The sequence below is a fragment of the Sphaeramia orbicularis genome, chromosome 17 (assembly GCF_902148855.1).
Source record: "Sphaeramia orbicularis chromosome 17, fSphaOr1.1, whole genome shotgun sequence".
NCBI lineage: Eukaryota > Metazoa > Chordata > Actinopteri > Kurtiformes > Apogonidae > Sphaeramia > Sphaeramia orbicularis.
The window spans coordinates 53,023,917-53,036,847 of record NC_043973.1 but is presented as its reverse complement, the minus strand read 5'-3'; the positions used below and the strand labels follow the sequence as shown (position 1 = coordinate 53,036,847).

Here is a 12,931-nt window from a genome sequence, read left to right as displayed (position 1 = left end):
AGATTTTGATGGGAGATATTAGTAATTTTGGAATATAATAGCCTTACAATCCCATTGCTATGCCCATGACGGTTGACAGGAAGTGCAGTACCACACTGCATGATTGGAAATGACTTTAAAAACAGGAGCGATGCATTTACTAACTTCAGTCCCTAGATATCAGTATTAATATGACCCATGGTTCCCCTCAGGTCAACGCACTGGTATAATATAATATTATTTTACCACAGAGAGGTTATTATGACCTCTGAGGCGTTATGAGCATGTACATGATCAGTGAATGAAATGTAGTGTTTAAGGGTTGAAGTACTAAGCGGTTGGTGTTTGTGTCTCCTGCTGCAGGATGCTTTCAGCCTGCTGGCCTACTCCGACCCCTGGAACAGCCCTGTTGGATACCAGCTGGACGCCATCCAACGAGAACCTGTCTGCTCTACTCTTAACAGTGCAATATTAGGTGAGTCAGTACCAGTGAATACCACACAGATGTTTTGTATATGAGCTGCAGGGTTTGATACTGCATACGTAGCCTTTGTATCGTGTCTAGGGATGGGAATTGATCAAAATTCACCGACTCCAGTTCCATTATCAATTCAAATTGAATTGGGGACTATAGTACAAACTCTTGAATGTTAAATATGCACTGTGGTTTTGCATTGGATTGGACTAAATGGTTGTAAAGGTGGAGTTAAAGGAGTGTTGGATCCATCTGCTGCTCCTCTGAGTCTGGTCATCATGGAGATTATTCATAAACAATCGTAAAGCAGGTGGACAGTGAAATGACGCTAACATTAACAGTACTGGTAGAACCTGGTGGTCCAAGTGTCATCTTTACAGGTCAAATACAACCAGACTTTAGAGGAAACTGAACCAAAACACAGAAATGACCTGATGACGCATCGGACCTGATCATTTTGGTCATTTTCTGTTTTTTCTTCTTTTTTTTTTTTTTTTTAATTTTTCATCCATTTTCAGAATATTGAATTTTCTTGATCATTTTGTTTATTTTCTAGACTAATCTCCTAATTGTCTTTTGTTTGTTTTTCCTCAATTGTTTTTTTTTTGTTTGTTTGTTTATTTCCCAAATGATTTTGTTAATTTTCTTGATCATTTGTTCATTTTTGTTCAGAATTTATTCATTGCCTTTTATTTCTATTTTTCCTGAATTATTTTGTTTGTTTCCAAAATATTTTTGTTTTTTTAGATGATAATGATTGGTAATTTTTGGTTTAGTTTCACCAAAGTGTTACCTTCACAAAAGTAGTGGAATGTATGGATAGAATATGGAATCAAAATATGGAAATGACCTGATGACGGCTCTGACATGATGATGTCACAGAACTGATAAGTTCTTACTCAACGATTCCACAGAACTGAGCTACTGGAAACCAAATCTGTACAAGAGCCGTTTCTCTATTCCCATCCCTAATCGTGTCACTGTTGAACTTTAAAGTCTACTCGTCTTCTGTCTGCAGTCCTGTCATGTGGTTCATTGTGTTTGTTTTCCTGCAGAGACTCACAACCTGCCCAAGCAGCCGCCGCTGGCTCAGGCCGTCGGTCAGGCCGCCCAATGCCTCGCCATCATGGCACGAACTGGCAGCGGCTCCTGCGCCTTCGCCTCTGTGGACGATTACCTGCACTAGCCCCATGTACACACACACACACACACACACACACACACACACACACTCTGAGGTTCTGTCCAGACATGGCCCCGTCCCCCTCCTCCATTATTGTAGTCATTTAGCTGAGGAGACGCTCCTTTGCACGATAAGCAGCAGTAGTAGAAAGTAACCATCTCACTCGCTTCCTGTTGAGCTTTTACAGACCGACACCGACGCCACTGAGGAACTGGAGTCATTTCTGGGCAGACATTTAGAGACGCACACGTTGAAACACACAGACACACACTTCCCTTCCATGGTAAATACGAGATGACGCCTCCATCCCGCCGAGGCCGGCTCCGCCTCCACCCGACCGTGAGGACATCGACCCACAGGAGCCCACCTGAAAATAATCAAAGAACCCAACCGGAACAGACCGGACCCCCACACACACCCCTATCCCCCTCCTGTAACCGGGTCGGACAGTGGGAAAAAAAAGAAAAAACACAGTCAAAGGTCAAACAAAACATACAAGAAAAAAAAAACAGACGAGTGAGCGCGGCGGCCGCCCACCCTTTAACGTGGCTCAACAGGCAAACATGCATCCATTTAACGCAGGCTGAGCTGCAAACTGCTCTAAAAAGTCCTGAACGCCAACACGAGGCTCCGTTACAGACGGCTGACACCCCCCCCTCTTGTCCCTCACACCCCCGCACCCACTCCCCTCCCACCCTCCACTGACTTCAGGACATTTGGCGGAGATTTGTGTGACGCATGTGGACTCGGGACTTCGAAGAAGCCGGAGAGAATCTGCAGTCATTGTTCCTGTTTTTAATCTTCTGTTTAGTTTTTCTTTTGTTTGTTTGTTTGTTTGGGGGTGGGGGGTGGGTTCGGGAGGTGTGGTTACCTGGCTCTTGTTTTGTTTTTAGTTTTTCCAGGTTTAAAGGCATGGTGCAGACGATGATTATTATTATTATTATTCTAATTATCATTATATTAATTATTGTTACTTGCATTCACAGTATATTTGTTGAGCGCCAGCAAGAGCAAGTTCCACCAACTTATTATTATAATAAAGGTCCCGATTCCACCGATTCCCAGTGACGAGCGTGTGTACATGTTAACATTTATATATGAATTTAACAAAATGAATTATATCAATAGAGTGAGATATTTAGTTATCAAATGCAAGGAAATCATTGAAAAAAAAACAATCCTTTTAAAGCTTTGTACTGACAGCCCTGAAGCGCAGGTTGTTCCCAGTCTGTACAAGTTTTTATGTTTCCCGTTCTGTTGACGACAGGGCTCCTACACATGTGAACAGCCATCAGATCTGACCGCTCCCAGCTCTAAAAATGTAGAAACCAAACGGTGAGCCGAGAGCCAAAGTCTCCCAGCGGCAGCGCTGCGATAGTTGGAAGTGATCTGGACAAATACTGCCTTCACGTGCTGTCGGAAAGATGATCCTACCCACTAGCGAATATGAAATTACTCATTTAGTGCGTTGCGTTCAACTGCTTTGGTTGTCGTAGCAAAATGAAAAATGGCTGATGCATAATTCATCGTGATCTGCTATTTGGGTTTGTTTTTGTTTTGTTTTGTTTAATGTTTTTTTTGTTTTTTTGCAAATTGTGCATGCTACGAGAACTGAAGAGGCGTTCATGTGCAATTTATAAGTTTGTAACTAATATCTATATCCTAATACTGGAAGGTCTCAGTGCGTGTCTGTGTGTATCTGTGCGGTTCTGAGAAATTGAGACATTTTTAACTGGACAGTTTGGCACCTACAGTTGTGAAACAGTCCCATCTAGACATTCAATAAATTTTGTCTTTAAAATTCCTTTTTTTTTTTTTTTAAGTCAGGAGGGACTGATTTAATTTATGTTGCTAAGCAGTTGCCAGGGGGAGGGACAGGAAGCAGCCTGGCACATCAGGATACTACTGATGGGAAGTGCAGTACCACACTGCATGATGGGAAATGAAGTTAAAAACAGGAACGACGCATTTACTAACTTCAGTCCCTAGATATCGGTATTTAAATAATACTTTTCATTTAAATGTTAAAGAATTATTTACCAAACTATTTTTATGTCAGTACCTATAAACCATCTTTTCCCAAAAGTCAGCTCTGCCTAGCATCAAAACTACCACATCTACAACCCGTGGTTCCCCACAGGTCAACGCACTAGTTATACCAATATTATTATACCCCTATAATAAAATATAATAATATTATACCAAAACTGTTATACCAGAAAGAGGTCAGTGTGCTACTTTACCATAATTCCCATAGCACATGAAGGCAGGAAAAGTCTTATTCTCTGTTTTTTTTTGCTCTGATTAAAGCTGCCTTCACAGACACGCTATCTGGAAGATGATCCTTTCCACTTGTGAATTTGAAATTGCAAGTGTGTTGCATTCAAGTGCTTTTACTGTCATGGTGAAATGAAAAATAGCTTACTCACGTTATTGTGACCTGCTACTTGGGTAAAACAGTTTTGGACGTGTTAATTCCTCCGATACAGCATTTTTTAAACTTTTTAATGTTTTGCAAATTATGTATAACTGTGCAAATCATCAGCTAACAGCGAAAGAACGCCAGCAAAAGAGTTGTTTATCATTCAATGCGATGAATTCCTCCTTGTTCTCTGCCATGTTGAAAAGGTCAGAGGTTATTTCAGTATGGCAGCTCCCAGTTCTCAAGCGGAAAATATGACGTGAAGGGGCGTTCATTTAAAAATTTCGAGTTCATAACAATTATTTACCGTAATTCCCATAGCATGTGAAGGCAGCATTAGTCCTGAGGTGCGGTCTCTGTGTAGGAACCCTGTGAACGCAGCAGGTTTGATGCAAACCTTGTCGATCTTTCTTTTCATATTGATGTCTGTGATAATCCTTAATCCACAAAGAACTCAGGAGCCAAAAATGTCCCTTTGTTCCTCCTCGGTTTAGATCAGTGAGGACCCACACCAGGTGGACTGGGTTTTGTTGATGGGCTTTTCACACTAGGTCTCTGGTTTCTGGTTGAACTTTCACTGTCTGCTTTACATTTGGTTTTGAAGGTTAAATGTGTCCGTGTGTTGTGACAGCTGCTGTTCTGTGGCCACGTTCACACTGCAACAATTAGGGCTCAAGTCAGATTTGTTGCGCTTTTTTTTTTTTTTTTGGGTGCTTTTTGGCTGCTGCTTTTGGACTTTGAGGTGGATCATATATGTACAGAAGAACATTAGGGTCACTGGGGGGAAAAAATTAAAATTAAGGTCTAATATATATTTTTTATTATTATTCTGAGAGAAAAGTCAGTTCTTTTTTCTCAGAATTCAGTCGTTTTTTTTTTCTGACATTCAGGCCGAGTGTCACTTCCGCTTTGAGGCATGCAGGAGGAGTACAGCAGGCCAATTTTTAAATAAAAAGAGTGCAGATACACAAATGGAAACCTTATTATTTATTTTTTTTCCAGTGGCCCTAATCCTCTTCCATACATATGGAAGTTGTAGAAATTTGTTTTTTTTTTGTTTTGTTTTAACAGCATGTTCAAAACAAATCAAGTTACACTGGAGTAAAATAATCAGATTTGAGTGACTTTTCTTGCAGTGTGAACATGGTCTGCTGCATCCTCTAAAAACCCAAATGCCAAAAAATATATCACCACCCCCAGTTTCTTTGTCCACCTTTGGCAGCAGTCAGGATTTAAAAAAAAAAAAAAAAAAAAAAAAAGTAAACTCCATCATCTCAGAGCTCAATAAACTCAACAACAGGTTCCAGCAGTTTCAGATGAGGCGCTTATTTAGGCCTGGACTAAATCATGGCGATGAGTCAAAGTCCAGTGTAAAACTAGACTAGACGCTAAAAATAGTGTCTGAAATGAAAAGCAGATGCTGACTCATCAGAAATTCGAGCCTCAGCCACATGTTTGCTGTCGGTTGGAAACACATGGGAGACGTTCGCCTTCCGGTCTTCAGAACACAAAGGATAAGTAGCGTTTAGACCAGGGCTGTCGAATTTATCGTAGTTCAGGGGCCACATGAAGTCTAATATGATCTCAAATGGTTTCACACCAGTAAAAGACTAACATAATAACCTTTAAATAATGACGGCTCCAAAACTGTCTCTATATTTTGGGGTGAAAAAAAGAAAGCTACATAATGAAAATGTTTATGTCCACAAACTATTCTTGAAAAAATGTGAAGAACATGAACAATCAAGAGAATTCTTAAGAGAAATAAGTGCAATTTTAACAGAATTATGCATTTAATCGTGCGTTCCAGATCACAGTGGATCTACAAAAGCACAAAACATGTAGTAACAGGCAGAATTTTGGTGAAATTGCACTTCTCTTAAGACATGTCAGGTTGTACATATTTGTTCGGGTTATTCATATTTTTTGTGAAAGGCTTGTTTGTAAATGTAAACATTTTCATATAATTTTCCTTTTTTGTTGTCATTATAGGTTATTATAGTATCAAATAGATTAAATTGGTCTGGATGTGGAATTTGAACTAAAATGATTTTGACACCCAAGATTAATATCAGTGTAATTTTTCCATTTCACAAATTCATCCCACGGGCCTGATGGGACCTTTAAGCGGGCCGTTTTGACACCCCTGGTTTAGACCGATGAAGTTGGAGATTCTGGAGGAACGGGTTCATGTCAAGTAAAACCACAGCCTTTTGTTTTACGGGTTCAGTGTGTGAGCTTTAGGAGGAGCTAACACCAGTTGTTGGTCTGTAACCATGCAAGTAGAACCATGCTCTTCTGGATGTTCTCCCCATGTTTCTACAGTAGCTCAGACTGGACTGGTTTAGCCGTGTTTTTCATATCAGGTGACATCTAGCGTTACCGTACATCACCTGAGTGTGGACCGGAGTTAATGTCCTCTGAACTTAAACCAGCTCTAAAGAAGGACACAGACCCAACTCCACTTTTCATTCGGTTCTGGAATAGAGTTCAGGGGGAAAAAAAAGATGTAAAATTCTACACAATGTCAAATATCATGAAATATTTGCAAAAAAGTCATGTTTGAAAAGGTGTGTTTTCATCAGACAGACGTTAGCCTCATAGCATACTTCACTTATACAAGTATTTGTTTTTTCAGATTATAGCCAAAGCTGCAAAATGAATCAGTAGTGTTAGATTAAAGTCACTCAGATGTCACAATTTGGCCAAAAATATGATGTTTTTCGTAGTGCTGTCGAACGATTGAAGTTTTATCAGATTAATCACAGGGTTGCTGTGGATTAGTTTCGATTAATCACAATTAAATATCATTCATTTTTATTGTATATTCTGTAATAGTTGTCCTCATATTTCCATCCAGAGGGCCAACGTGCTGTTTATGCTCTTCCATCTTTATGGGTCGGTTCTGCTGTCTGTCACTACCGGATCAACTGACCATTTGTTCATGTGCGTTAACACCAACTCTACTGGGACAAACTGACCCAAATGTGTTGGAGGAGACGTTCACAGTCATTCTGCTGCAGATGGGTTCACGGAGTTAACATTTAGGATCAGATTATTCATGATGATGGATTAATCCACGTTACTGTTGATAGCCCTAGTTTTTAGGCAATTATGCTATGAGGCTAATGATGCTAACGATGCTAACAATGCTAACATGCTCAGTTTCATCGAGGTCTAAACTGGTCAATACGGGGCATGATGTTGAAACTGTCAAGGATTCAGTTTTTTGTTCTTTTGTTCATGTTAAAATAAATTACCTCTACATTCGTTAGCCTCATAGCATTTGTAATACCTGCATAAAATGAATCTGCAGTGTTAGGAGTGTAAAGTCAGGCCGATGTCACAATTTAGCCAAAAATACGACTTAAGCAATTATGCTATGAGGCTAACAAGTAATGCAAGTAATTTATTTTAACAAGGGGGGAAAAAAAAAAAACTAAATTCTTGACCGTTTCAACGTGTCATGCCCTGGATTGACCAGTTTTGACCTCGATGAAACTGAACACGTGCAGAAAGGGAATACATTGGTTTGGAGAATGGAACAATATTTGGTGGAGTTCAAAGACTTAAGAGCGATTGTTAGTGTAATGTATCGTTAGCCTCATAGCGTAATTGCCTAAAAATGTCCTATTTTTGGCCAAATTGTGATATCTACGTAACTTTACTCTCCTGACACTGATTCATGTCGCATCATTGGTTACGACCTGAAAAATACATGACCTTGGTAGTTATGCTATGAGGCTAATGATATCTGAAATGCATGGGGCGTCCACAAACTGTGTCTGGTTCGATCCCCTGCAGGAGTGGGAGTGAAAAATACAAAAAAAGCAAAAATACGTCTGTGGCAAAACTTTACCTTCAATGTTATTGTCCTTTATCTGAAAACATAGCATGCAGGTAACAGAAGGGAGGAAAAGGACCTGAAATAGTGGCCCAGGGGTGGGATTATTCCAAGTGTACTTCCTGGGAGTCATAGGGGAGGGTGAGGTGAGGCGTGTAGCCACTTATACTAAATATTAGACCCTGAACCTGACACTAATGCTGCATTCATGTGCTATCGGGAAGAGGCTCCTAACACTAGTGAATTTGAAATTACAAGTGTGTTGCATTCAGGTGCTTTTGTTGTAGCCAAATGAAAAATGGCGGAGACAGTTCATCGTGACCTGCTACTCGCGCTCCTTTTTTTGTTTTGCAAATTGTGTATGCTACGAGAACTGACTCGTAACTAGTATTTATAATTCCCATAGTACGTGAAGGTGGGAAAAGTCTCACATTTTTGTGTTTCTTTGTCCTGATTAATGCTGCCTTCATGTGCTGTCAGGAAGATTTCCACCTTTGAATTCAAAATTACAAGTGTGTTTTTTTTGGGGGGTTTTTTTGTTTTTTTGGAGCGAAATGAGAAAAGGCTGCTACACAATTTATGGTGACCTGCTACTTGGGTAAAAGACTTTTGAATGCAGTAATTCATCAAATTTTTTCACACATTTTGTATACTATAAATGTGCAAAATCTTCGGCTAACAGCAGCAGAACGTTAAAAGTATTTTTTATCATTCGCAGTAAATCCTTCGGTATTTGTTCAGTCGCCACGTTGAAAAGGTCAAAGGTTATTTTCATCTCTGCAGCTCATGGGTTAAATTTTTTTTCCCACATCTCTGAATTTTGAGTTCATAACTCATATTTGGCATAATTCCCATAGCACATGAAGGCATCATTATTGACATTTTCCTGCATTAAGTTTTTCCTCTAGTCTGTCCTGAAGGCAAACGTGTCCCATGTGTGCTTTTTTTTTTTTTTTAATTTAACCAAATCACTTATTCCAACTAGAACCAGTTTGTTTCGTCCACTCACTCAACATCGCTCATGTTTGACTTCCCATCATGCACCAGATTTAGCCACAATTTCGTACCAGAATTGAAAGATGGGATTAAAAAAACAAACAAACCCGAAACATCCAGAATTGTCACCTGCACTATGGCTTGGACATTTCCAAAATAAAAACCAAATACTTGCGGAGGATGACGCTGCAGCTGTGCGTTGGAATCAGGATCGCTGAGGCTTTTCGTAGACATCCGTCTCCCTCTAGACTCCAGGGTTCAGGAGTTTTCTCCTCCTGCTCAAACCCAGTTTTTATGTACCTTGGTTGGTTTCTTTTTTTTTTTTTTTCTTTCTATCGGATCGCAAAGCAGTCATGGCATCGTTTAGAAAACTTTTAGACAAAGTGTCTGTTGTCTCTTTCTGAGTAAGGTCTGAAACCTATGCATGCCATAGTAAAGTGGTGGTAAGATCAAGTTAGATGTCTCTTCTTCTTTTCTTCTTTCTGTTCCTTCTTCTTTTTAGCCAGTTCTCGGTGTTTAAGGAAGATGTCAACCAGTAAGTTGTCCACTGCTGACTTGTGTGTCCATTTGGAGAAAAAAAAAAAATGTGCAATTTGTGTGAGGGTGAAAAGATTTATATTAAAAATGACAAATGATGATGCGCTTGGATGTGTGGATGCTGCATGACACGTGGAACTGGAGCGACGTTCACATGAAAATCGTTCCAAAGTCCCTGTGTCTCAGTCATGTTCTATCAGACTCTGTCCGTACGAAGACAGTTTCAGTCGTATCCGCAAAAGTTTTGTATCAGATAGGCCTGTGGTCCCCATGAAACCAACGTTTTCAGTCACTGAAGCCGCAACTTTTTGAAACCGGGTCTCAGAGTGGATACATTTGAAAACACTGGTTTCGCGTCTTCATCTGTACGACCAAACCACAACTTTTTAAAACGATGTCATAGCCCCACCTCTCTAACCTTTCACCCCAGAAGCAAGGCCCCACTTCCCAAAAACAACAGCGGACTCCAGAGTACAGCCCAACAACCATAGCTAACAATATTCAGTACATACTCTTGGATTTACCGCAGAGGGGCAACCGGGAGGAAATACTGGATCAGACCCTGTAGAACCAAGCAAGTTTTATGCACATGCTCCACGTCTTCTTTGTTTTTGCAAGAGTGTTACACCGGGTCTCAAAGTCTTAAAAGCTTTAAATTTACAAATCTGCATTTAATACCTTTACAAAAAAAGTCTTTAAAGGTATTAAATTTGATATGGTAGGTCTGAAGTTCACTGTATTGAATTTAAATGTTACTGTTAAATGTCCAAGCTTCTAAGAAAGTAACGTTAGCCCACTCAGTTCCACCCGTTCCAACCTGACAACTGAAAATTAGGAACCAGTTTTCACTAACTGTGCAGCCCCCAGTGAAAAAGGACTGAACAGTGGGAATCAAGGCGCTGAAGTAAATAAATACATTTTCTCATCTTCTAGGAGTCATGAATTTTTGCTAATGGGCCTGTGAAATAGACAATGAAATGGGCATTAAATTCTGTTCTAAGTCGTCTTAAAAAGGTCTGACATGTAACTTGTAGAAACCTGTAGGAACCCTGCTATCAGTGCTTAACAGGAACTGGAATGGTTTTCCTTTTGTGTCCAAAAAAACCCACGTATGACCTGTAGGCATGGAGATGTAGTCCGCTTCAAAACTTTTGATAAAACAAAAAATGAAAAGTTAGTTTGCATTAAGTCACACACTCGTGAGCGCAGTAAGCTCTCTGTCCGATTGTGCAGCAATGAGAAGTCACATGACACACTTAGTGAAGATGCACCAATGGGCATTTTTAAGGTTACACAAATCAACTTCAAATTGACTGTAACATCAAGTCTAAACAGTGAATTTCTGTTGCTATTAAACATAAACCTGTAAATATTAATTCTTACTTATTGCCATTTTTTTACTCTTACAGGAACTATGCTGATATTTGTAGCCATTTCCACGTTATACGCCATCGAAATTTGGCCCATTTTAAGAAAAGGTACATTTTTAATATTTCAAAAATGTGTCAAAATTTAAAAAAAATTCAATTTCTCAAAATTGTGAACAAACTTTGTAGACGCCTTTTGTAGACTACAAGTTTTGATCACCAGTTTCAGAGAAGAACTTTGAAGAAATTGCTAATGAGGACGATGCCGGAAACAGCTCCTTCACAGTAGCTCATGGCCTATCGACCAGTGAGATTAAAAAAACCAAAGATAATCCTGAATGTAGTAACCCTCATGACTGACGACATCTGCAGTTTCTGATTTACTGTCATTCATGTGTGAATAATCTGGGAAATAGAAATGAAAAGGCTCCAACATGGAAGAAAAGAGGAAAAACAAAAGCCTGAAAAGCAGCACTCATGTTCAGGAAGCAAAAGTTTAGACAATCAGTCAAATTTTATTTATTTCACACCACACCGTAACAAAAGTTATCTCATGACACTTTATATTCAGAGCTGGTTGAAACCAGACTCATAAACCAGTTTATGGGAACTCAACAGAATCCTCCAGGAGTAAACACCATGTGACAGTGGAAGAAAAACTACCTTTAACAGGTAGAAACCTGGAGCAGACCCCCGCCTCCTGGAGAATGGATGACTGACAGGACCAATTCAAGGGGGGGGGGGGGGGGCAACTGTTACTGATATCACTATTAATAACTAGTACAAATACCCATAACTGTAAATACTACCACTACAAATGCAAGTACTACCAGTGGATATAGTACTACTACAGCTGTTAGTACTAATACTATAAACCTGTACCATCTATGAACTATAGAATAAACACTATCACAGCTGTATGGATAAAAGAATGATGATGATGGAGGAGAAGAGGAAGAGGACTTTAACTTCTGGTGTGGTGTGATCTCACTGATGGGTTTGGACACGTCACACAGAGGAGAAGAAACAATAATTAATATCAAACCCACGCCTAGTGACACAGACACGGTGAAAATTTGGTGAAAATACCACAAAGCACCAGAGATTTAAAGTGTGTGTGTGTGTGTGTGTGTGTGTGTGTGTGTGTGTGTGTGTGTTTCTCCTTCTCCATGGGGCCGTGACGCGTCAAGATACATCAATGAGATCACACCACACCGGAAGTTAAATGTGGAGGATCCGGTTGATCTAAAAAATAAAACACATGGGCCTGACTTCCGATCATAACTCTTCTCTTTGTAGCTTTAGTTTCTTCCGCTGCCACAGAATAAAGTGTTGATCATCAAATCAAGCTCAGTGGTAACTCCTGCAGTAGGTGAGGGAGGGGTGGATCTGTCAGACGGAGCGAAATCACAATGGAGTCCAATGTGGAAAAGTGCGTCCACAGCTATGCTTAGTGATAGCAGCGTCCTTAGCAACGGACTGGTTAGAGTTTCACATGTTTGTGGTGAGAGCTGAAAAATATTCACAACAACGAGCAACTGAGTGATTATGTACATTCACTGAGTGAATATTATGAATATAAAATGGATATATTTCTCGCTAGAATTGCGACCAAAACGCATTTTTATGCAGAAACTAACTCATATAGATAGATATATAGATTTTTTTATAGATTTTTTTTCACAAAAAAAACAAAAAAAAAACAGAGAGAAATGTCCTATCTTAGACAGATCTAAGAGCTAAACTCTACCGGTTTACCCAGGGTTCCAATTCTATTTTTTTTTTCTCTAAGGGGGTCTTTATCTAAAAAAAATAAAATAAAATAAAATAAATAAATAAATAAGTTGTGCGATCTGGATATTTTTGCTTCTGATCCAATTTTTTTTAATGATGAGTTTTGCCAATACCAATACTTTATCCAATTAAATTTGACTTTACAACAAACCTGAATCACTGGTATGTGGTTAACATCAAAGTAGCTCTTCCCAGCATTAAAATTAAATGCAACCAAAGTATTAGCCAAAGGTTTTTATTATGTTTCATAACATAACCAAAAACAATTTTTTTCTTTTTCTTTTTTGATCAAACCTATACTAAGTCAGGTCATATGAAGAACCAAGTCCAATCC

General features: G+C 39.4%; 1 protein-coding gene across 1 annotated transcript in view; it reads left to right on the top strand.

Moving 5' to 3' along the window:
* The window catches only part of ranbp9 (RAN binding protein 9), a 38,663-nt gene extending 35,535 nt beyond the window's left edge, over positions 1–3,128 (top strand). Inside the window, exons 13-14 of the mRNA XM_030160543.1 lie at positions 343–454; positions 1,510–3,128. Of these exons, the coding sequence (XP_030016403.1) occupies positions 343–454; positions 1,510–1,640 (243 nt within the window). The 3' untranslated portion in view covers positions 1,641–3,128. The remainder of the gene's footprint in view (positions 1–342; positions 455–1,509) is intronic.
* The last annotated feature ends 9,803 nt before the right edge of the window (positions 3,129–12,931 follow it).